Raw genomic sequence first — 21,695 nt, forward strand, 5'->3', positions numbered from 1 at the left:
AACAGGAATATTGTTTAGTTTAAGGCGGTACGTCAGTTGAATCGGATGAGAACTTGGTATTTTCACAGCACGAACTCCGAACCTCGGACTCTTCAATAGAGTTATGCAAAGAGTTAGAAGCACAGTGGAAGCAATCACCGTGTTTGAGATGCGGAAAACAGGGCTAGGTCATCGGAAGATAGATTAATTTAAACCCGCTTTGTAAAAATATCGTCCAATTCTTTATCATTCAGATAAGCCTTTTTGTTATCTTTGACCAGAGCCCTCCGAAATGTGACATTTCTAATTTTGCGAAGTGTTGAACTACAAAAGTCTAATTACGCAAAGTCAACAAAGGGCTGTAATTAAGACCTCAATAGAGCGAACGCGTTCGCCAGCGCGAAGGGATTTAGACGGATTAAACTAGACACTCCATGCTGACTTATTCCTACAATATTAGCTTCACTTTTGCGCAAAAATTTCTTCGCGTCATTATGAAGCAACAAGCTCTACAGTTCTTTTGTTGTTTGAGGTAAGAACGATCAGTCGGAGTCTACTGTGGTTGTGTCAACACCTCGACCTTCTTTGAAATTTTCACCCACCGTACGCCAATCAACTAGCGAGAGAAGAAAAATACAAAATTATGAATGACAATTCTCTCAATTATGTACGAGTTCCGTGCTGGATACTAGCATACGATTGGCTCATTAAGAAGCTACACTTTGAATAGCCGCGGGCGATAATGCAAAACAGCGAGAACCAATGAAACACGAAAGAAAGAGGAAGGTAGTTAATTAGAATGACAGCTGTTTTGGTGGTAGCAGTGTGACGGGAAACCTCACCAGGGGGTACGGGCGAAAGCGAAAACCCCCTATAAGAGCTTACCATTATCCCAAGCCTTTTTATTTTAGCGCGTCATTGCTGAGAACGGACGCTCGAATCATCAATTTCACGAAAACATTTATTCTATCGATGCTCCAGGGCTAAGCTCCCTCGATCGGCGCTACCGAGGTCACGGAGGGCAGCCTTAGACATACCAGCGGCTTTGTTTAATCACTACCTTTGTGTAAGCGCTGTCAACTTTCTGATTGATAAGTGAATTGAGTCACTTCCCATCAAACAAATTGGCCAGATCGCAGAGCGAGCCATTTGAGACTCAGCTCGGAGGTTTAGTTTCACAGCACAGTCCATGTTCTGCAAGCAGTGAATATGAGCGTCAACTCAGACGGCGACCTCAAAGGGATATGAGTTTTCGCCGAATCAAAACAGGACTGATTGTATTCTACCAAGCGCTTCTATCGACTTGTTTATTTCCGCAAGGTAAGTAGAAAATTTTTAGAGCACTTGATCGCTCGCCCGTTTTAGCGCCCAGGGTAGAATCTCGAAAGTGTTTTGATGTTCGTAAACGCAAATATTCTAACGTTGCTCCTTTATCTTATTTATGCCGTCAGTGCTGGTAGCCATAGCGGGACAAGACGTTTGCTTACAAACACTGAACGATCGATGCACGAATCCATACACGAGAACTGTTGATGCGGCACAAGAACCTATATCTGATGAAGTGATGTGCACCGCGTTGGGCATTTATTTACATTGCGTAGAGGACGTTAAAAAGACAGAAATTACTTGTAACTCAAACCTGTATTATCATACTATTTCTACTTTAATACCAAGACTTATGACAGACCGAAGTTGTGGGAATGTCTCGCTTCCGATAAACCAAACAGCTGTGATTGTGGATCCGGATACAGTGGAATCGGCTACGAGACGACCGGTTGCGCCAGCCTGTGTTCACTTTAAACACAAGCAAATAAAACTATCAAGCGGGAAGGGCAAACATAATCCACAGCGGTTTCGTCTGTGTGCTCTTTTCGGGGACCCGCATTTAAAAACATTTAAAGACGAAAGGCAAACTTGTGTCGTTCAAGGCGCTTGGCCACTTATTGACAATGATTATTTTTTGGTGCAAGTTACTAACGTACCAGTCGTTAAAGGATCGAGTGCCACCGCCACCAGCATGGTAAGAACTATTAAATTATTTTGAACTTCCACACATTCTTTCAAGGAACGTGTTCAAACAACTTGTCTTCTGAATTATGCATACACGTCCTGGAGTTTCGGGCTTATTACAGTTCAACGCGGACCCTGACAGGTCGCCAAAATCACGACATGGCGTCCATTTGGAAAATTATATGTATTCTCTATTGCTCCTACCCGCAGCCGCTCAAGTCATTCATACACCCCATTCATCAAAATGTACACTGTTGTAATCTGCTTTACATCGATTCAACTCCGTCGCCTGATTTGAGCTCTGTTGTGATGAAACTAATCACGTATCATCATGAAATTTGTCTCTAGAATTAAGTAATCCATCATCTAATTGAACACAAGAACCTGTCGAATATGATTGATCGAGTTTGGCTGTTCGCGTTTTAAAGCATCCATGTGCCTAATATTTTTTGTTTCAGATCACGGTGATGATAAAGCCAAAAGGAAATGGCTGTGTCCTTCAGAAACTATATCGCGCCCGAGCTGGTTCACTCCCTGCTGTTTTCCACGATGGAACTAGAGAAACAGGACCAAAGGATTGCTCCGCAGCGATTTATCCCCGACATAAAGGTCCCCAAACTCACATCGAGATTAAAATCTGTTACATTAGAACAACTATAATTATCCGTCAGGTTGGCGAATTTCTGACGTTTCACGTAAAAATTCCCGAGAAGTTACTTCTTAAGTTTCCGACAACCGGTCTCTGCGTGACTGGATGCCCTCCTCGACAGCGCATTGATTATAGAGAACTTCTATCCTTTACGGACTCTCAGCTGGCGAGAATGCGCCCGCGACGCAGTAAAATGTCGCGAAAAGAAGCTTATGCAAAGTGTAGCGAGACTAAAATAACGGGATTCTATCTGGACTCCTGTTTATTCGACCTCTTAACTACAGGGGATAAAAACTTTAGCTCGGCTGCATGGCATGCGCTGGACGACTCGTTTCTTCTTGATGAAATGGGAACTTTGCGAGATCTGCAAAGCTACAACACTACGCAGCCCAAAGGCGATCCGCCAATTCAACAGAGAAACAACTCTGGAAACCCAACCTCTACACATTCTTTCTTTGAGCTGTGGACTTGGATGTTGATTCTGTTTGTATTAGCAAGATGACAAAGAATATTTTTTCGAACGGCATTGAAATAATTTGTAGGTCAACGTCTTATGATTTAGCTGAAGAGATACTATTGAGTGTACTTATAATTTAAGAGAATGATCAGTGATATTCTTACTTCCCCGTGACAACCCCGCGTTGAGTACGTGCCCGATGGAAAGTAAGTTGTTTTTAAATACGAATCAAGAAATGTACAGTTTGCATAAAAGAACAAAAAACTGGAATGTTAGAATCAGACATTTCCTGTATGTTTGGTGATATTTTCAAAGTGAGCGCGGATCAGGGTGCAATTTATTTGTTTTGTATATTTTCGATTAATTTATAAAACCACAAGTCAGGGCATTTTATCAATACACTCATACACACACCGCGTACACAACACACACGACGAAAGAAATAAATTTGATCACAAAATGATTTACTTTGCTACTAATTGTTTGGCTACCCACATTACCGCGAAATATTCGCCCAATTTTTGCCACGCCGTATCGGTTTCGTATTTCGATAATGGGGAAATTTTCGGTGTTGCTTTGTTATTGCTAAAGCCCTTGAAAATTGCCAGTTTCCCAGTGGCAATTTACGGGTTAAGAGCAGACATACTTTCTCGGATATGGCATATCTGACCCAATCTAACCCGATAACCACAAATTTGAACTGGGAAATGTGGTGCTATCTTCGGCTCGGACGTTGAAGGAGATAAGGCGGATTTTAATTTACGTCTCGCATGGGTGCGAAGCTTCAATATGCTCTCCAGAATCGTAAGATAGTACTTCACGACGCTCATACCGCAGAAATATTCTTAATTGCATTATATTCAATCACTGGTACATGGCAGAGGTTGAGGAGGCGAAAGCTCAAATTTTCGTGTTAAAGTGTCCTGCCTTCTCGCGTATTGTTTAATTCCTCCTCTCTTGTCACCGCCGACTCGCTGGGGGGGCTGTTGAAACTACATGAAATAATTTGACTGAGATTTCTGTCAATATTTTACAGTTACGGAAAACGACCCTTAAAAAATCATGGCAACTGTACAACAAATGCCAGCCATTTTCCGCGTTTTGTTTGTTAACATCTTAAATTCTCGTTGTCTTCGCAACATTTGGCGACTAGTGAAATAAAAAGGAAAAGTGACTGGGAAAAGGTTATGTGAGATTGGATTACGTCATGTCCTTCTTAAAAAAATTCTTCGCCAATCAGAGCGACGCTATGTTTACAGTCCTGGGTGACCTGAACTAGAATAAAAAGTCTACTTTAATTTGTTTTTATGGACACTTCAGGCGGGTTCCTCCCAGAGGAGCTGTTGAACGTTTTAAATGTCAAAACAATTAAAATTTTAAAAACAAAGTTGCCATCAAGAAATCTACGCGCTTGCTAACTCGAAATGAGAAGAGTGGAGCTTGATCAATAACATTCAATGACGAAATTTTCAGGGGTCGAAATTGAGATTTCTGCTTAACAGTCCAATGAACCCAAAGATTGCGAGCGACACTGACATATGGGAAAAATATGTTACATGTAGAAAAGCTAATCTATGCATGATGAAGGCGGTCTTTTATGATCATCGAAAGCGGTAAACACTACTTTAAACAGCAGCATTGATGAAGATTGTCATTCATTCACGTCTAATTACGTCAATTATGCTTAACTTGTCACTCCCGCTCCAAACGCACACGGCGAACGCGAAAAAACGGCTGTTATCAGAAAAGGAAGTGGAAGCTTTTTTGGTAATAAAATGAAAAACGTTTTTCGAGGAGCGTTTTCATTGTAGAACAAGCGCAGAAGTAACCGCTGGGCGTGCACGCGAAGGTAAGAACTGCAATTTAAGTGTCATCCATCTTAATGCCAGCAATATTTAGGGTGGAGCGTTTCAAAGTGGAAACGACCCCACCGGAAGGGAAATTAATTACAGTCAACCACAACTTGTACTGTACCGAAGAGTCTTAAATTGGATTTTCTCTGTGCTATTGGCCATATCTTTTTTTTATCATTGCTGGTTTGAGAAGCTTCAAGACTGACGATTGTCACAAGGAAGCTCAATAAAAACCTTCATAAAAAAAAAACTAAAGGATCGCTGAAAAACGAATGGAAAAAATAGCTTATGGACAGGTATGATCTGACTCCATGGAGAAAACATGAAATGAGGGAAACATTTAAATATTGATGGCTTAATAAGTCCTGACGTACAAACACAAAAAAGCGAGTTGTTAAAAGAAGATAAATGACAAAGATTTTACCCCCCGCTGTCTCTACTGTTCTGAGCCACTGTGCATTGTTCGAATAAACAAAAGAGGTCCAACGCAAACTGTTCGCTATTTTTTGCACGCATCATTTCATTTCCAATTCCAATTCAGTATTTTTAATGTTTGTTTGCTCTCTTTTTCAGAATTAAGTTTAAAAGCTCCCAGACTTGCCGTGTCTATATAGTTTCACTCTGGTACTTAGCGTACACAAGAGTTTTCTTGAAGAATACGTTTAAAAATAAGTTTTCAAATTTATGAAATTTTACGTTTTGTAATGTAAAACAAAATTGAACAAAATTGACTTTTGTCATTTATACATTTTACCAATGTCGCCCTTAGAGCTCTACTCTTGGGATGCTCTGGTGACGGAATGATTTTGAACAACGTGGCGTAGCGCTAAAAGAGTATTTCTCTCTGGGTGGCCGGAAAAGGTCTTGACATTTTCCTGACAACCGTATCCAGTGTAAAATCGTTTCCCAGTCGTAGTTCTTGCACTACTTTCTGGACTCACTTCATGCAAGACATTTGATATTCACTCTATGTAGGAAACTATGATTCTCGGGAAGCGCAGGAGAAATTAATTGCAACTGCTCGCAGGGTACAGCGAGTACTGTTTAAATGCTCAGGCCACACATTGTCTTTCAACTGCACTTCGCGTTGCCATTGTCTCGTTCCAGTTGAGTTTCATGATCCTGTTATATTCACAGGAGCACCCAACGTCAGTTTTCGAAAAATATCTGTTCGGAAGACAACTTGAGATCTAGAGTTTTAGGAACATTTGTTGTAAAACTTTTTGCTTGCCTGCCTGTCCTAGGATTTTCGAACATCTAAAAAATGGTATAATTGCCCATTTTTAACGGATTTTTACCCTAAAAAGGTCACCTAGAAGTTTCGGGAGCGTTTTTTCTGGCTGAAATTTTCGAAAAGGTAAGTTTTGATCCCTAAAAGTTTCGGGTCACTAGACTTTCAGCTATGAAGTCCGAACAGATGAAAAACTTTTAGGGGATAAAAATATGCCTATATCTACCATTTAAATACCAAAATTCGTTTAACAATGCTATGTTTAAGTGGTTTTGAACTATATTCTCGTTGGGTGCCCCTGATATTCATTTGACTTGCTTGCTAACTTCGCATCTATCTTAAGTCTTTCGCGATTATTCTATCTCGTTAACGTCGTACAATGAGTGGTGAATAGTATCCTAAAACTAACTTGATCTAAGCAGTTCCAGAGCAAAAATAGTGAATAAAAAGTTCAAATTGGTATGCTTCATCTCTTGTTCAATTAATGTTTTATGCTAAAGTAACATGTAAAGTACTTTGACACCTCAATAAAGTTGTTATTATGCTCGCGTTGTCGTTAAAACCTCAAATTTGGTTATTTCACGTCGTTGCATGTCAGGCAGATTACCGCAAGCATACAGCTGTTTCGAGAAAGCTTGTCCAACAAAAAACATTTAGGGACCTTTAGATTCTGGGACGAGAACGAGAACAAGTACGAGTTTTGACTGTTTGTTTTTAGGCGAAAATACAAAGAAGATTTATAACCCGTACGATTAATCTTACTCTTTGTTAGCAGCATACTTAGGTTGCTCAGTTATTCTTATTGCTGTTACCTGGGCCTTTTTGCTGATCACAAAATGCCAAAACTGCTACCGTGTTGTTGACTTGTTTTAACACGATGACATTTTTGCAAAACCTCGTACTAAAATGACGACAGTAACACGTTTTTCCCGCCAAAATGACGCAGGTTTCCGCGCGCTCACTGTTGTTCTATGAAAAAATTTGGTACTCGTAGTCGTTGTCTTCCTAGAATCCAAAGCTCTCTGGAAAATTTTCCATATTAGGTCAGATTAGAGTAGAATCCAGACTATTCCGCGCGTTCTCCCGTCGCCATTTGAGGTTCCCGTTCTGTTGCTAAATCAGCCTAATAAAGCGCACGCGACAATGCCGAAAGGCATTATGGTAAACTGTCAGTCAATTTGAGTCAACGACCGAAAACGCTTCCTCGCAATACATTCTCATGTACTTGTTTTTTCGATTGTTCGGGAGCTTTCCTTCATCTTTGTTTAGATCTTTGTTTAGTTTTCGAAATTACGAGAATTTCTTGTAAAAACCAACTGCGATTTCAAAACACAAAAAAAACAAAGTCCGATTTAGAATAAAAAACTAACATGTCCCTTAAGAGCTTTCATAAATTCCGTGGGTTCCTTAATTTTTGGGTAATTTCCACCATAAATGACGAAATGATTCGAAAATAACAGTATAGAAGAATAACGATAAAAATGGAAACAAAACAAATCGAGGGGGAAAAAGACGCTTGCAAATGAGAGGAAGTTGAGATGCGCAGGCGCAATTGGAGTCATTTTAAAGCTGGACTTGACGCCATTTTAGTTTTCTACTTAACCGAGGTGGAACTGTTATTGTTGAAAATTTTTATTTCTTGCGTCGGCTCATATGCTTGCGTTGCGATAGTTCACAAGTGTGATTCCTTGCATTTGTGAACCAGGCTCTCACACTTTATGATCGAGATCCTTTTCTTCTTTACGTTTGTAATTGACCGCAATAATGCAGCATGCTTTCTCACACAGATTATCTATCCCAACGAACTTGTGAGACTAAATCTGGCTCTAGTTGCTGGCTTTTTTTGGGTGCGAAATTCATGATCCTTTGTCATCTTTTGCTGCGACAAAAAATAAGAGTAGCAGCGAAAAATGAATACCCTTTTTTAAAAACGGTTTTCGCTTTAATAATTGTTGCTAAGGGGTTCTCTCAACAGAAACCTTTATATGTTTCTTTCAGGAAAATGTTAATTACCGGACCAGCGGAGGACGTGGGCTGGAGCAATTGTCGGACCGGACATAACAGAAATTAATCAAATTTAATTCAATCAATTTTTTTTCTTCTACACTTCAAGAAGTCCACAAATGATGCCGTTGGACTCGTCATAGATAATCAATCGTCCAATGATTGAAAATATTGGACAAATGACGACACATAACGCCACGTTATTGTTGCAGTAAACTTTTGAGAACGAAATACATGGAAAACCACATTTTAAGAACTTTGAAAATAGTGTGAATGATTAATTAATTATTTATATGGACGCCACAATTGCAGTGATACAAGTCAAAATACTAAATTGTGAAAATGGCCTTCAATAACCGACAAACTTGGTCGGAACTATTCCTATGACTGATCTCTGAATAATTACTGTTAAGATAATTAGTTAAATAACTTCCCAGTTGCAAAAGATTTAAGCCTGAAAGATTCGAACCCACGACCGCGCAATGGAGACTGGGACACCTAAAAAATGCTCTGTTGTAAACACGGCGGACCACTAGTGACGTTGCTGTGGACGAATTCCAGCACCTACCGATAAAATTTGGCAGGATTACCCAGAATTTTTTTGGGCACGAACCAGGCAACTTGCGAAACACGAGACTGGCGCGCGGCCGGAGGAAAACGTGAGAAGGAAATTTCTAGCCAGATAGTAAGGAGTAGCCCTGGTGCGTTTTTCTCTCTTGTTCAAACATCACATCCGCGCATGCGCAAATTTTCTGGCTCTCCGATTCCTAAGGCCTATTTACACGGTACGATTTGTCGGCCCGATTCATCGGCCCGACGGCGTCGAAGCGAATTTCTTGCGTGTATTTTGACAGCCGATGAACGACCGATTCATGGAAATGAAAATCGGTCCGATTAAAAGAAATCTGTTGCAGTGCAAGAAAGTCGGGCCGACACTCCGACACTCCGAGAGAAAGCGCCATGTCAATCAAAGGGGTATGCTAGTGCTGACGGTACGATTTATCGGCTCGACAAAACCGGCCGACAAATCGTACCGTGTGAACCGGCCTCTAAGAAACGACGACCGCGACGGCAAAAACAACGCCACAATACATGGATATTATCATTGGTTAAAAGAGGAAACATAATCCGTCGTTCTGCACGAGCGACACACATTTTAGCACAACTTATTGGGGAAACTCTGTATAACGACGACGTGAAATCACCAAATTTGAGGTTTTTGACGAGAATATGAGCATACAACAGAGAACTACTTTGTTCTTAGGATACTTCACCCACATTGTAGGAAGTGAACGAGATGGTACAATCGTGGGAGACTTACGATAAGGCAAAGTTATCTTTTGAAGGTTCAAACTGGTTTATTTTTTTTGTTCCGTGATCCCCAAAGCACAGCGCAACAATGCTGGATCCATTTGCACAGCTCTTCCAGCATCGTTGGGGCCACGCACGCGCATTAAATATGGTCTCCACGGAGACAACAACGCATAAAACATGTTGAAAACAAGATGGCAGCCGAATTTTGTAAGTCCTCAAAATCTTATGGGTCGTATCCTTCCCATAATACACTGCGCGTCCTTACACCATCAACCAACAACTTCCAACGTTGGGAGTTGTTGCATTTGTTTGCAAGAGGCTTTACATTGGTGCTGAAGCCGTAAAGACCTGTAAACACATTTCCATATCTCATTCCTACAAGGTGTTGTTTAGGCTGTATTGGGAAAAAAATCATCGCTCGCCCTTTAACGAACAGTTCTTTCTATTTTCAATAAAAAAGGAGTTTAGTTTTGGCTAGCTACGAGGGGAAGCAGGAAATTCCAACTTGTCAGGTAAACATTCCAGACATACCAAAGATGCTAAGCACCTGTCCAAGGTATGGGTGTCAGCAAATCTACTGGAATTGAAGTGAATCGCATTGACAAGACGTCTTTAGCAAAGATGGTACTGTGTGATGGAAGACGGAAACTATCTACAATTGACCGAATGCAAAAATGGCCGCCTACAAATTATTCTTTTTTCTTTGTGTTATTAACCTAACTAGCCTCGTTCACACGCGTAAAATTGGAAAGAATCTGGGCTGTAAAACGAGGCTAATTAACACAAAGACAAAAGAATAATTTGTTGGCGGCCAAGTTTGCATTCGGTCAATGGCTTGTTGGAAATTTGTTAAGGTAAAAAAACTCAACAAACGACATCATAGGTTTAAAGGCATCTTGAAAAAGAGGCAACCGTTTTTACCCATTCACGGTGCTTTGGTTGAAAAAAGGTATAAGACTTGGAATTTGCATGATGAACTTTATATATGTACAAGAGGATTTCGAGCCCAGCAAAACTGTGCTGTTCAGCGAACTGAATAATTAAACACAGTCACACGAGTAATGAAAAACTCTAATCCAAACGTTTTATATTTATAGGTTTTTTTCTAGGAACTGGCATTGGATACAGCGTTTGCAAACATCGACATTTCATGCGTGGGAGTTCTGCTCGATTGTGGAATTTCATTGATAGGGACAGTCATGTGTCACTTGAGAACAATATCTCTTATCAAGTTTGAAAGAATTTCCTTCCTCTTAACAGCGGTGCTGAGGGTGTGTTTACCCTAAATATTGTCTCGCTACCTGTTCTGTAAACTAAGAAAAACATTGCATTCCGAGTGTTTCTTTTGTCGCGCAAAGATTTGCGACTTTAAGTTGCCAAGCATCACATAGACCGTAGGGAACCCTCACTTTGGGGATGGGGGATTGGGGGAGAAGGGTTATGCCATCCTTCTATTGAAGATCAAATTTTCCGGCATCAGATGTTGAGGCTGACTCGGAAGATTAATACACTATGGATGTAAATTAAACCATGGCGACCAGGCTTTTAGCAGCTTCATTTTACAATTTATTACCCCATAGCTAATTTGCATGCTGATTTTCTCTGTTGTGAGACAAATGTTACCAGTTTTTTCGTTGTTCCTCAGCGGGGCAGTGCTTGGTATCTGACAAATTGCAAGGGGTCAATACTCGCAATAAAAAAGGTACCTAGAATCCATAGGTACCAGTGCTGGCTCGCTGTTTTTCTTTCAAGCATCTGGCCTGCGCGTGCTCAAATCATTGACCAGCTATTGCGATGGTTGTGACTGAAATGGTGCGTCACACTTCATGACAAATACAGAACAAAAAAATGGTTATGGCTAAGATGGATACTCCAAAATAAGGTGAGACACTTTGTGACACATATGCAGGAGTAAAATTTGGTGACTTTACGAGGCAATACATGACAGCCTCAGTGTTAACCCGCTTTGACGGATAAACAACCCTCAGTTTAAGCAGATAATGACTGCTGGGTTAGGCAATGATCTCTAGTGATTTGGTCTAACGCCTACTCGAAATGGTTAGCTTTCATAATTATATAATTGAAAGTAGTAAAACTTTATTAAGATCGTTTGGTACTGTATATACTCAAAACTGCCTCACTTTATCATAGAGTATCTATTAAAGTCACAGCCCGAAAAAGTTAAATGGCTAAAAAGGAGACGAAAACCGGTGCTATTTTAAACTACTTCCACGAGGACCTTTTAATATGATGGATTTCGTGTATAAATAAAGATTGAAGGATTGATGCATTAAAAGGAGCTTCACGCTCCAACTTGCAAGTTATCTTCTCCTGGAAAGACTAATGTCCCAGATGCTTGAGTAGGCATAAACTTGTAACAGCATAGATCTTGACAAAATTAGCAGCCCATCTAACTCCGGACGATTTTCCTTTTGCTTTTCCAATCACTTCATCGGTTCTGGCTTTTGTCGGCTGACTGTAGGAAATTTTTGATTCTTCAGTAGAGTCACGTGTCAGCTCCCTAGAGATAGCCGTTGTCGATTGAATCGAAGGCTCAGAGTCCATGGAGAGTATAAGAAATGATTCCGCACTGTGGTCTCTACGCGTATGCATACTAAACATATTCGGGTTACTGGCGTCATCAGCGCCCTGATAGGCCCACACAAGTACAGCCCTGGTCGTATCCTTGAAAAAAATGAAATAAAACCGTTCGATACAGCAAATTCCAGATTTACAATCATAGACAAAAATTCTTGGGTCACATTCGTGAAGCAAAGAGTGGAGCGAAATTCAAACTGTACGTGTCCAGTCCTTCCTCCCACCCCACCAAAAATGTTGTAAACATGCACCCGTAGTTTTTTCATACTTTCAAAAATGAATGTCCCAAGGAGTTTTGTCCACGATTGTAGCTCTGAGCTACTTTGTTGGTTAGTTAGCTGATAAAAAGGAGGAAGTACAACGTTGTAGTTCAGCGTGCTGGCTACCACAGAAGGGTGTAGCTACCTGCGAGAGTCCATTCGTGGACTCTGTATCGTAGTTCAAAACAGGAGGGAGGTCGTTGACCCTGAGCGTTCAGAGCTGAAACAACCGTCAAAAGCAAGGCTAATTGATATTATTTCGAAAGGCACTGCCTTTCTTTATCAGTCTTTCAAGTAATGGAAAGCGAATCGTGGGCTCTGGAGACCAACTGAGAAATCGCCAGTTGCCATGGTTGCCCATCTATCCTGATTGGCGCGATTAATACCCGAACGGGTGACAAATTGAGCATATTGCGTGTAAACTTGTGAGTAGCGGGGATGGGTGTTTCTTTAAGAGTACTTGCCTGTAGATATTTAACAATTATTTGCCGAAGGTGAGGTGTATAATTGTTTTAGTATAATTGCCTAGGTGATTATTTGAAAAATATGCATTTTCATGGAAACAACTAATTTCTTTCCCTGTCACCTCGACAAAACAGCTTGCGGCCATTTTGAAAAAGTCGCGTAGGTGATTATAGCGTAATTATCACCTCAACAGCAACCAATTAGCGCAGAGAATTTTCAATAATCACCTATGTAATTATACTTAAGATACATATTCTGGTTGTTGCCAAAATGGGGTTGCCCCCTGCTTCAAGTCCCTTACATAAAATCAGCAAAGAAGAATACACAAAGGGGAAATTTGTGTCCATACTAGGAAAAAAGGTTCTTTCTTTTAAAAAGAAAGATGGAGAGTGAAAACCAACTAACATTAAACTGGAAATCCTGCGTGTCGCTTGTATTTCTAGGACGATGGTAGCGAAGTGAGGTAATGCCATTCAATTCTGTCGCTCTGTCCAGTATGTAACTTTGTTTTGTGTCCAAACGTGGTATTCCGTAATCAAAAGTGATAAAATCCTAAAGAGAGGAAGAGAAAGAATGACGTTAGGACAGCTTTTAATTAATTTAGCTTGCGAAGAGAACTTTTACCCGAGGGAACAAGATTTCGCACGAAAACATGGAGGATGGGGGGGGGGGGGGAAGGAGACCCTTTTTTTTGGTTTCGCCCCAGTTTTCGCGCGGCAAAAACATCGATTTTAATTTGTTTTCTTACGGAGTCAGGCTATAATCATATTTACGTTGTATCGGCTCTTGCTCAAAATATTTGCTTCTTCAGCTTGTAATTACGCCGATCATCACGCCACTGTTGCCTTAACTGCAATGGTCACTCTCATATAGAATAACATAACTGCCGTTCAAAATATATGAAAATTTCTTATATTCTCCATGACATGTTCACTTTAAGCTATCACGGGATGTAATACGAATTTACTTATGACCAGCTCCCAGCTAGATGGCTTGTTAGCTAAGATGGCAGAGCAAGCGAAGTAAGTGAATAAGTGAGTGAGTGAGTGAGTGAGTGAGTGAGTGAGTGAGTGAGTGAGTGAGTGAGTGAGTGAGTGAGTGAGTAAACAGTAAACAGTAAACAGTAAATCTTTATTGCGCCTTACTCTCCAAAGGGAGGTATCGGTCTCGTTACAATAAAGGTGATGATATCTACTTGAATAACTAATTAACTAAAAAGATCATACAATTACTTGTAATACAATTGGTATAAAATTATTATTTTAATTATTTTGCATTTAGGAAGTCTTTTCTCTTCTGAAACATTAAATATGTGTATTTACCTATTATCTTTGAAGTGCTTTCGTTTTCTAGGGTAAGTAAATACCTAATTTTATCCTCATCATTAAGGCTTTTGAAAACAACATCGTGTGTTGAAAGGAGAGAATGGAGCTCATTTCTAATGTTATCGTACCCTGGGCAATACATCAAGAAGTGCCGCTCATCTTCTATATAGCCTCTATTGCAGACTAAACACGTTCTTCCATCTACTGGGATTGGTGCACCTCTATTTTCGTATTTCCCAGTCTGTATTCGCAAGCTATGAACCCCCAGACGCAATTTTGTCATACTTATTCTATGTGCTGGGTTTCTGATAGTTTTGAGATAGTCTTCCAATTGGTAGTCGAATTTGACTTCTTTGTGTGTAAATTTCTCTCTAGAGCCTTCGGAAGTGTTGTTGCGAGCCTTCAGCCAATTTCGAATGTAGTCCTTTTTAAGCTGATTCTTTATGGAGGAACGAGCATTCTTAATGTGTAGTTGGCTTGATGTATTGCCTATAGAGTGCATTCGTATAGTTTCGTCATTATTTAATACATCAAAAAATTGGCTGTGACTTTTTGCGTGATGAAAGGCTTCCTTTAATAGAGGATTGACTGTTTTATGCTGTAATCTAAGCGAGTAACTAAATATTGAAGCTTTTATGTCTATACTTAAAGGGTACCGTCCAAGTTCTGCCCTACAGGCAATGTTCTCTGTGTACCATGGGGTATTTAGTGTTTGTTTACAGAACTTGATATGGACTTGTTCGATGGTGCTTTTGTCAAAATGGGTCTTATATGATAATAGCTCCGGTCCCCATATTTCGCATCCATATAGTAGTATAGGTTTGACAAGGGCATCAAAAAGCTTATTCTTAATTGTAATTGTGGTCGTATCCGAATTGGAGAACAATCGTTTCACTGTCGCAAGAACTTTATAAGCTTTTTTGCTAAGGATGTCTCTTGCGTAGGTATAGCGACCAGATGAGGTCATTTCTATTCCCAAATATGTTTGTTTGTCGACGATAGGTAATGCTTCTGAACCATATTGGAAAATTTCCTTGTTTTTGGTTTGAGTGAGTGAGTGCGTGAGTGAGTGAGTGGGTGGGTGAGTGAGTGAGTGAGTGAGTGAGTGAGTGAGTGAGTGAGTGGGTGAGTGAGTGAGTGAGTAAAACTTTATTTAAACAGAGTAGCCCATTTAGCTCTGAGGCTGGTCTCCGTAAGGGCCCTGTATCTAAAGGTGTTATAGATCAAAGTCTAAAATATATAATATGAGAAGCACATGACCTTGAAACGTGTAATTTGAACTCTTTTCCTTGGAATAAAACCGGGGATTTTAGATTTTTATGCCTAAATATGGACTAAAACAAGATCGATGCTGCAAGCGCGGGGAAATACACGAGCTATTTTACATCCAAATAAGGAAAGTTTTAAACTCGAAAAAACCCCAGCTCTGAACCAGAGTTAAACACTTCAAGGCCATGAGCTTCTGATAATTATTATATCTATATATTAAAATTTAAGAAATGTAATTTATAGCTATAAAACGAAATTAACATCTACATCCAAGGAGCCCAAAAAATGAAAAATCAGTTATTATGAAAGAAATAGACCTAATCGGCTAACTCAATGTTGTACCCAATTCAAACCCTTTGGGAATAAAACGTTTTGTTCCAGGTATTTCCGTATCATTTAAATATGAATGCTACATTATCTTGCACTGATACAATACACAAAGAATCTTAATCCCGGGAGGATTTGAATTGGGTACAACATTGAGTTAACCGATTAGGTCTATTTCTTGCTCCTCGGCAAAACATCTGTACGTTTCTACTCTTAGCAATGTTTAACGGGAGTTTATTAAAAATTCTTGCACCACTGAAAAAATTTAAAGGAAGATCTGTCTCCCATAATTCAGTTTAACCTTTGGTATGGATAGTTTATTACTGTTCCTCGTAGTGTAGTTAGTGAATGTTCGAAAGTCTCAGCAGTTGTAAAATATGACAAAAAATATCTAGGAACAAAATGATTGAGGACAGAAAAATACGAGTTTAGACTTGTAGTATGAACGTCTGCTAGACTGAGGACCGGACGGCAGGGTTGGACTGGCAGTGGTGAGAGCCGCGCGGTGACTCAACTCCCACCAATGTGGCCCGGGTTCGATTCCCAGACTCGACGCCAGATGTGGTTTGAGTTTGTTGGTTCTCTTCTCTGCTCTGAGAGGTTTTTCTCCGGGTACTCCGGTTTTCGGTCCCTCTCCTCAAAAACCAACATTTGACTTGATTTACGTTCATTGTTAATTTCAGTTGACAGTGTCCCCCATTAGCGCTCCAGCGATAGAACGACTAGACACAGTGTCACACTTCAAAACACTAAAATACGTCTTTGCGTTAAGCAAGACCAAAAAATAATGGTGTAGTTTTGTTGCCAATAATAAATGAAGTACACTGAAGCTATTCTTTGTTATTTGCATTTATGGATGGAGTGGTTGGAATGGGATTGACACATTTTTTTCAGGTTTGGGGAAGGTTTCCGCAGAAAGTCGCCAAAAATTAAATACGAATAGCTTTTTTTGCAATAATATATATTTCACATCTTGTCAGTGGGTTGTCACGAGTGTTGTACGTGTGAGCTAAAGTACTAATCAGTTTAGATTTTCACCCAGGTTTGACCTAAAAAAAAAGGAAAATTTCGAATGACAGTGCCCCTTTAAATAAAGTTCCTTCTCTTTTTTCCTTGACAAATCAAAATTTCCAGCAACGTTTGTTAATTTTGCTTTTAATCTCAAAAAGTACGATATATAATATTTTTGTATATTGTATGTAGCTCTTAGGAATTTTGGAAAGTTCCTCAATTTGTCCTTAAAACTGACAGTGATCTTCGGTGTAAGAAAAATCATCTCCTGTGGGTGTATGAGAATCTCGCACATCCTGAAGTGTCCTAGTTTAGCGTTCTCTTGCAAGGACAAGGAAAAACAGAAACGGTAATTTAAATCTGCCACCTTTCAGAGAAGATTGGATTCAACAGATTTTTGGGTTGCAAAGAGGAATAATCAAATGAAGAAAACAGAAAAAAATGTAATGGAAAAACTGAATAACTCTCTCTTTCTCTTGTGAAATCGTTGGGAAGGGAATCAGTTATAATTTGTTTTTGACTAAAATATAGGATGAGGAAACTTTGAAATGAAGAATAATACAATACTGTCCTCAATAATTACTCTTCAGCTCCTAAAGATTTCAAAATGACAAGAAATGTAACTGAACTTACGTTTAAATAACTCTTTCCTTCTTCCGTTTGTCCACCAATGATCACGTCATAGTTACGCATTCCCTTTGGTGTGGAAGTGAAGCCGAAAGCCACCCACCCTCGCGCCTTTACAACAACCTCAAAATACAACTGATCGGTGACTCGATTATATGTCCACGATGCATTAAAATTTCCATTGTCGAAAGAAACTCTCTTGCATGTACCACTGCAAAAACAGGCCATAAAAACTATTACCGCTGCAAACGTGCGCATTTTAATCGCATTAGAACTCTCTTGGTCCTTTATCCTTCGCTATAATACTTTAGTTAAGGGTTGTTCCACTGGATATCATCGAAGAAACAAGATTTTCAATGAAACCGTTATATTATTTAACTTTTAACTCCCTCATTTAGTCTTAAAAGATTTACTTGATATAGCTCTTTGACAGGCTGTAAAGTAAACATGCAGTTAAGAGGCGAGACTAATCGCAAACAGTACAATATCATATACATAAGTTCAACCCCAAATATTTTTCTTTGGCATTATTTTTGTCAGTCGCCGGTAAGAAGTGCTTAGTTTCTAAAATGAAGTTCCAGAATAGTTGAGATCTATCGATACGTATCATAACCACGGCAGCTTACTTTCGCTGTAGTAAATTGTGATCTTCCTTCATCTGAACGTTCAATAGGTTAATTGAGCTTTGCGTTTGCCGTCAACACGGGAACTGTCGCAAACGGTTCGCCGTCATGTCGGCTGTTTGTCATAATGAAACCATGTCGAAAATCTTCCTTCTCTAGCTAATTTTCTTTCTTTAGTACTTACTCGCTATCTGTGGCTCAACAGGCAATAAATGAGATGAGATCAAATAATTTTTATTCCCTTGAAATTAAACTATTTATTCTTCTAAATATTTAGCCACGAAGCCAACATCGTCACAACAAAACATTTTTAACTACGTTGGAAAAATAATCGTGCTGCATGGTCTTGCCGGATCATTTCTATGCCGTCTTCTTGAAAACGATTGGGACTTTAAGATCTACGACGAGGTCATGCACGTGAACGCCACAAAACAACAATATCATTGGTTAAAAGACGAAACGAATCGTGCTGCACGAACTCTGTACCATAACGACGTGAAATCGCCAAATATGAGGTTTTGAGAGGTTTTGGGGACAACGCGAGCGTACAAATCAGGGGCACCCAACGTCGATTTTCGGAAAATATCTGTTCGGAAGACGATTTGAGATCTGGAATCTTCGGAACATTTGTTGTAAAATTTCTTGCTTGCCTGCCTCTCCTATGATTTTCGAACATCTGTAAAATGGTATAATTGCCCATTTTATCGGATTTTTACCATAAAAAGGTCACCTAGAATTTTCGGGAGTCTTTTTTTGGCTGAATTTTTCGAAAAGGTAAGTTTTGATCCCTATAATTTTCTGATCACTAGACTTTCAGCTAGGAAATCCGAACAGATAAAAATATTTTAGGGGTTAAAAATATGCCTATATCTACCGTTTAAATACTAAAATACGTGTGACAATGCTATGTTTAAGTTGTTTTGAACTATATTCTCGTTGGGTGCCCCTGACAAATGTGAATTTTTCATTCTCTAATTTTACTCTGAAACCGCTCGTACCAATTTACTTTTTATCATACTTTGCCCACATTGTACGACGTGAACGAGATACCATGATGGCGACAAACGTACGATATTGCCATTTTAAGTGCTACACGGCCAACGTTTGTAAAAACGTAACCCTTCCTTGTGCTTGTACATGTTCATTGCCGTGACTTTAACATCTTCAGTTCCCACGGCCTGCTCCCGTCTGAAGACGGAAGTCCAGTCGGTATAGAGCAGCGGTGATCTAACCCGAATGTCGTGGGTTCAATTCCCACCCTGGTCAGAGTTTTTCTGTCCTTGTGTGGGCCCATTTCCATTAGTAGGGCTAACACTCACATGGTTCATATGGGGTAGAAACCGAGCACTTCACATTACACTCTAATCAGTTAAGTCTGTTGTTATATTTTGAAGCGACGTTTTCGTCGACGTCGGCGTCGTAGATCTTAAAGTCCCTAATAGGGAACTTAAGCTACGACGACGGCGACGGCAACGAGAACGTCATCTCAAAATATAAATTCGCGTTATTGTTATCACTTCGTGGATATTTCAACCTCTTTCACCTGACAAGGGAGTCGTAGTTCCTCTTAGAATCACACTAGTCGGAACGGCGTTTAATTTAGGGGAGAAAATGAAAATTTATCCTAAAATTCTTACGTGCTTTCTAAAACCTCAAGTTTGGCTATTTCACGTGGTTGTTTTGTTTTCAAAAGTCCTTTTATTTACAGAACTTTCTGGAAGTGAGTTTTTTTTAGTGGATAAATTATTTTCCCTAGTTCATGCCCTCTGAGTCCTTTTAAGGGAACACATTAACCCAACTAATTGACCCAACCTGGATTCCAGGATCTCTCCCTTGGCTTCAGGGCTGCGACTGTCTTAGATGTAACCTTCGGCACGCAATAATTGTAACCAAACATCCTTTATTTTCCTTTTCGTTCAGTGCTATATTCTACAGATGACTTTGTCTTTGAGTTGGTACTGACTAGGAAATACAAGTCGCCTAAATGAATAGCCTAATTAGTATGAATAGAAAGCTTAACTATCATGAATTTGTGTTATGCAAAAAAAGAAAGGACCTATTAGAAGTAACGATTTGTGGCCAAATGACAAGGCGGGGGGGGGGGAACCCTTAGCAAATCTTCGAAAATTGCCGATTGTTTTTGACAAAATATGTAAAAAATACAAGTCGTATAATAGACTAATTAATACTGATCGAAATCTTAACTATCATAGATTTGTACTATGCAAGAAACCGCTTGAAAAAGATCTATTAGAAGAGAAATAACATTTTTTTCCAACAGTGTCGAAAATCATAGCAAAGGGGGGACCAAGGCAAAATCTTCGAAAATGACTGATTTTTTGGGCAAACTTCGAAAGGCTAAAAGGTAGGGGATACAAGTCGTATAATAACCTAACTAGTCTATCTCACGAGAACTGTGATCGTACCATTTTTCGCTTATAATAATATACATGGAAAGTGTCTTTATTCTGATTGGCTAAGAGAAATGCAGTTTCCAGGGAACACAGTGCAGAAAAGAAGTAATTAAGTGCAAAAAGACCTAACGAACCAGGCCTTTTAATTGTTCAATGGTTAAACAAAATCTCAGAAAGCCAATCAAATGCGAGCCCCGGATGGTGCAATTTTTGCATGATTGCGTGCATTCTCATCACCAGAGCCTCGGATCGACCCAAGGCTCTGGGAATGTAGGAGAACATGCGCTGTAGGGTTCTCTATTTGAACCTTACGCCGCCTGCTCACTCCTCGTGCCAACATGAATGCACCAATCAGAGACGCTTTTGATTGTTCTTCACGAAAACCAATGAGAAGACACTTTATTTCAGGGTTCCCCAGAGCTGTTCTCTCCCTCAGTGAAGAGAAGAGCTCTGAGGTTGAGATTGGATTGTGTCCTGCGCGTGAGTATCTAATCTCATCTCGAAAGAGGAATCGCGATTAAAATGATGTTAAGTAATATTTTCTTGGCTTCAATAAGCGACATTTCACAGAAGCATCTTGAAAATTTTTCATGTATATTATTAATAAGTAGTCACATGATTTTTCTCGTGTAATTTGTAATAAATAACTTAAAGTATTCTTAATATTTTTCAATAACTAAAAATACCACTCGCCTGTTTTTCGTTTTTGAAAAAAATTACTTGTGCTTATTTACTCTAAATGGCACTTGAAATCATGTGATAACCTGTACCATAGTCAATCGAGGGACTGAATATGAAACCTTAAAACCTTCAAAAGCGAGAATAATGTTGTTGCAATCGATGGTGACAGTGCACAATCTTTTGTTTTCACTTCGCACGGGTTCGCAAATTAGTTGCGCATAATTTAATCGACAGATTTGTGCACCGTCACGGCCAAAATTACAGACAAAAACATGAAACAAAAAGACTTGTCGACTTTCATGACCATCTCCACGCATTAACTATGCCTATATTAATTCGCTAAAATATCTTCACAATCGATGCTGGAGTAAAGATTTGTATACAAAAATCTCATTGTCACATGCTCCACCACATTACTATTTTTTATTAACATCTCATAAACTGTTTACAAAAACTAACCTACATTGACGAGGCTTTACAGGAAAAAAACGTTTGTCCCCAATGAAGCTCACAATTTTTCAAAACAAAATTACATCCATCAAAATTAGCATACTTATTGCAAAATCTTGTCACAAAATGCATTACAAATACCGGAACC

General features: G+C 39.5%; 2 protein-coding genes and 1 long non-coding RNA gene across 3 annotated transcripts in view; 2 read left to right on the forward strand and 1 right to left on the reverse strand.

Annotated features, from left to right (window-relative positions):
* The first annotated feature begins 883 nt into the window (after positions 1-883).
* On the forward strand, positions 884-3,558 carry LOC137988836 (repulsive guidance molecule A-like). The gene is made up of 3 exons (XM_068834797.1): positions 884-1,299; positions 1,431-1,999; positions 2,448-3,558. The coding sequence occupies exons 1-3, from the start codon at positions 1,224-1,226 to the stop codon at positions 3,138-3,140; spliced, it is 1,338 nt and encodes a 445-aa protein (XP_068690898.1). The 5' UTR covers positions 884-1,223; the 3' UTR covers positions 3,141-3,558.
* A 6,925-nt stretch (positions 3,559-10,483) lies between these two features.
* On the reverse strand, positions 10,484-17,720 carry LOC137988841 (DBH-like monooxygenase protein 1 homolog). Its single transcript, XM_068834808.1, has 3 exons — positions 17,386-17,720; positions 13,226-13,372; positions 10,484-12,182 (listed from the first exon to the last, which is right to left on the reverse strand). The coding sequence occupies exons 1-3, from the start codon at positions 17,635-17,637 to the stop codon at positions 11,838-11,840; spliced, it is 744 nt and encodes a 247-aa protein (XP_068690909.1). The 5' UTR covers positions 17,638-17,720; the 3' UTR covers positions 10,484-11,837.
* Positions 17,721-18,740: 1,020 nt separating this feature from the next.
* The window catches only part of LOC137992181 (uncharacterized), a 50,528-nt gene continuing 47,573 nt past the window's right edge, over positions 18,741-21,695 (forward strand). The window contains exons 1-2 of the long non-coding RNA XR_011121654.1: positions 18,741-18,776; positions 20,284-20,367. This is a non-coding gene — a long non-coding RNA (uncharacterized lncRNA). The remainder of the gene's footprint in view (positions 18,777-20,283; positions 20,368-21,695) is intronic.

The sequence above is a fragment of the Montipora foliosa genome, chromosome 2, assembly GCF_036669935.1.
Source record: "Montipora foliosa isolate CH-2021 chromosome 2, ASM3666993v2, whole genome shotgun sequence".
NCBI classification, from domain to species: domain Eukaryota; kingdom Metazoa; phylum Cnidaria; class Anthozoa; order Scleractinia; family Acroporidae; genus Montipora; species Montipora foliosa.

Bases quoted from the DNA above. Each gene is read 5' to 3' on its own strand.
- LOC137988841 (XM_068834808.1), bottom strand. From the start codon at position 17,637: ATGCGCACGTTTGCAGCGGTAATAGTTTTTATGGCCTGTTTTTGCAGT. The intron at 13,373-17,385 runs GTAAGTTCAGTT...TCCTCTCTTTAG, and splicing joins AAGGAAAGAGTTATTTAAAC to GATTTTATCACTTTTGATTA. The intron at 12,183-13,225 runs GTTAGTTGGTTT...ATTTTTTTCAAG, and splicing joins CGCAGGATTTCCAGTTTAAT to GATACGACCAGGGCTGTACT.
- LOC137988836 (XM_068834797.1), top strand. From the start codon at position 1,224: ATGAGTTTTCGCCGAATCAAAACAGGACTGATTGTATTCTACCAAGCG. The intron at 1,300-1,430 runs GTAAGTAGAAAA...TTATGCCGTCAG, and splicing joins GACTTGTTTATTTCCGCAAG to TGCTGGTAGCCATAGCGGGA. The intron at 2,000-2,447 runs GTAAGAACTATT...TTTTTGTTTCAG, and splicing joins GTGCCACCGCCACCAGCATG to ATCACGGTGATGATAAAGCC.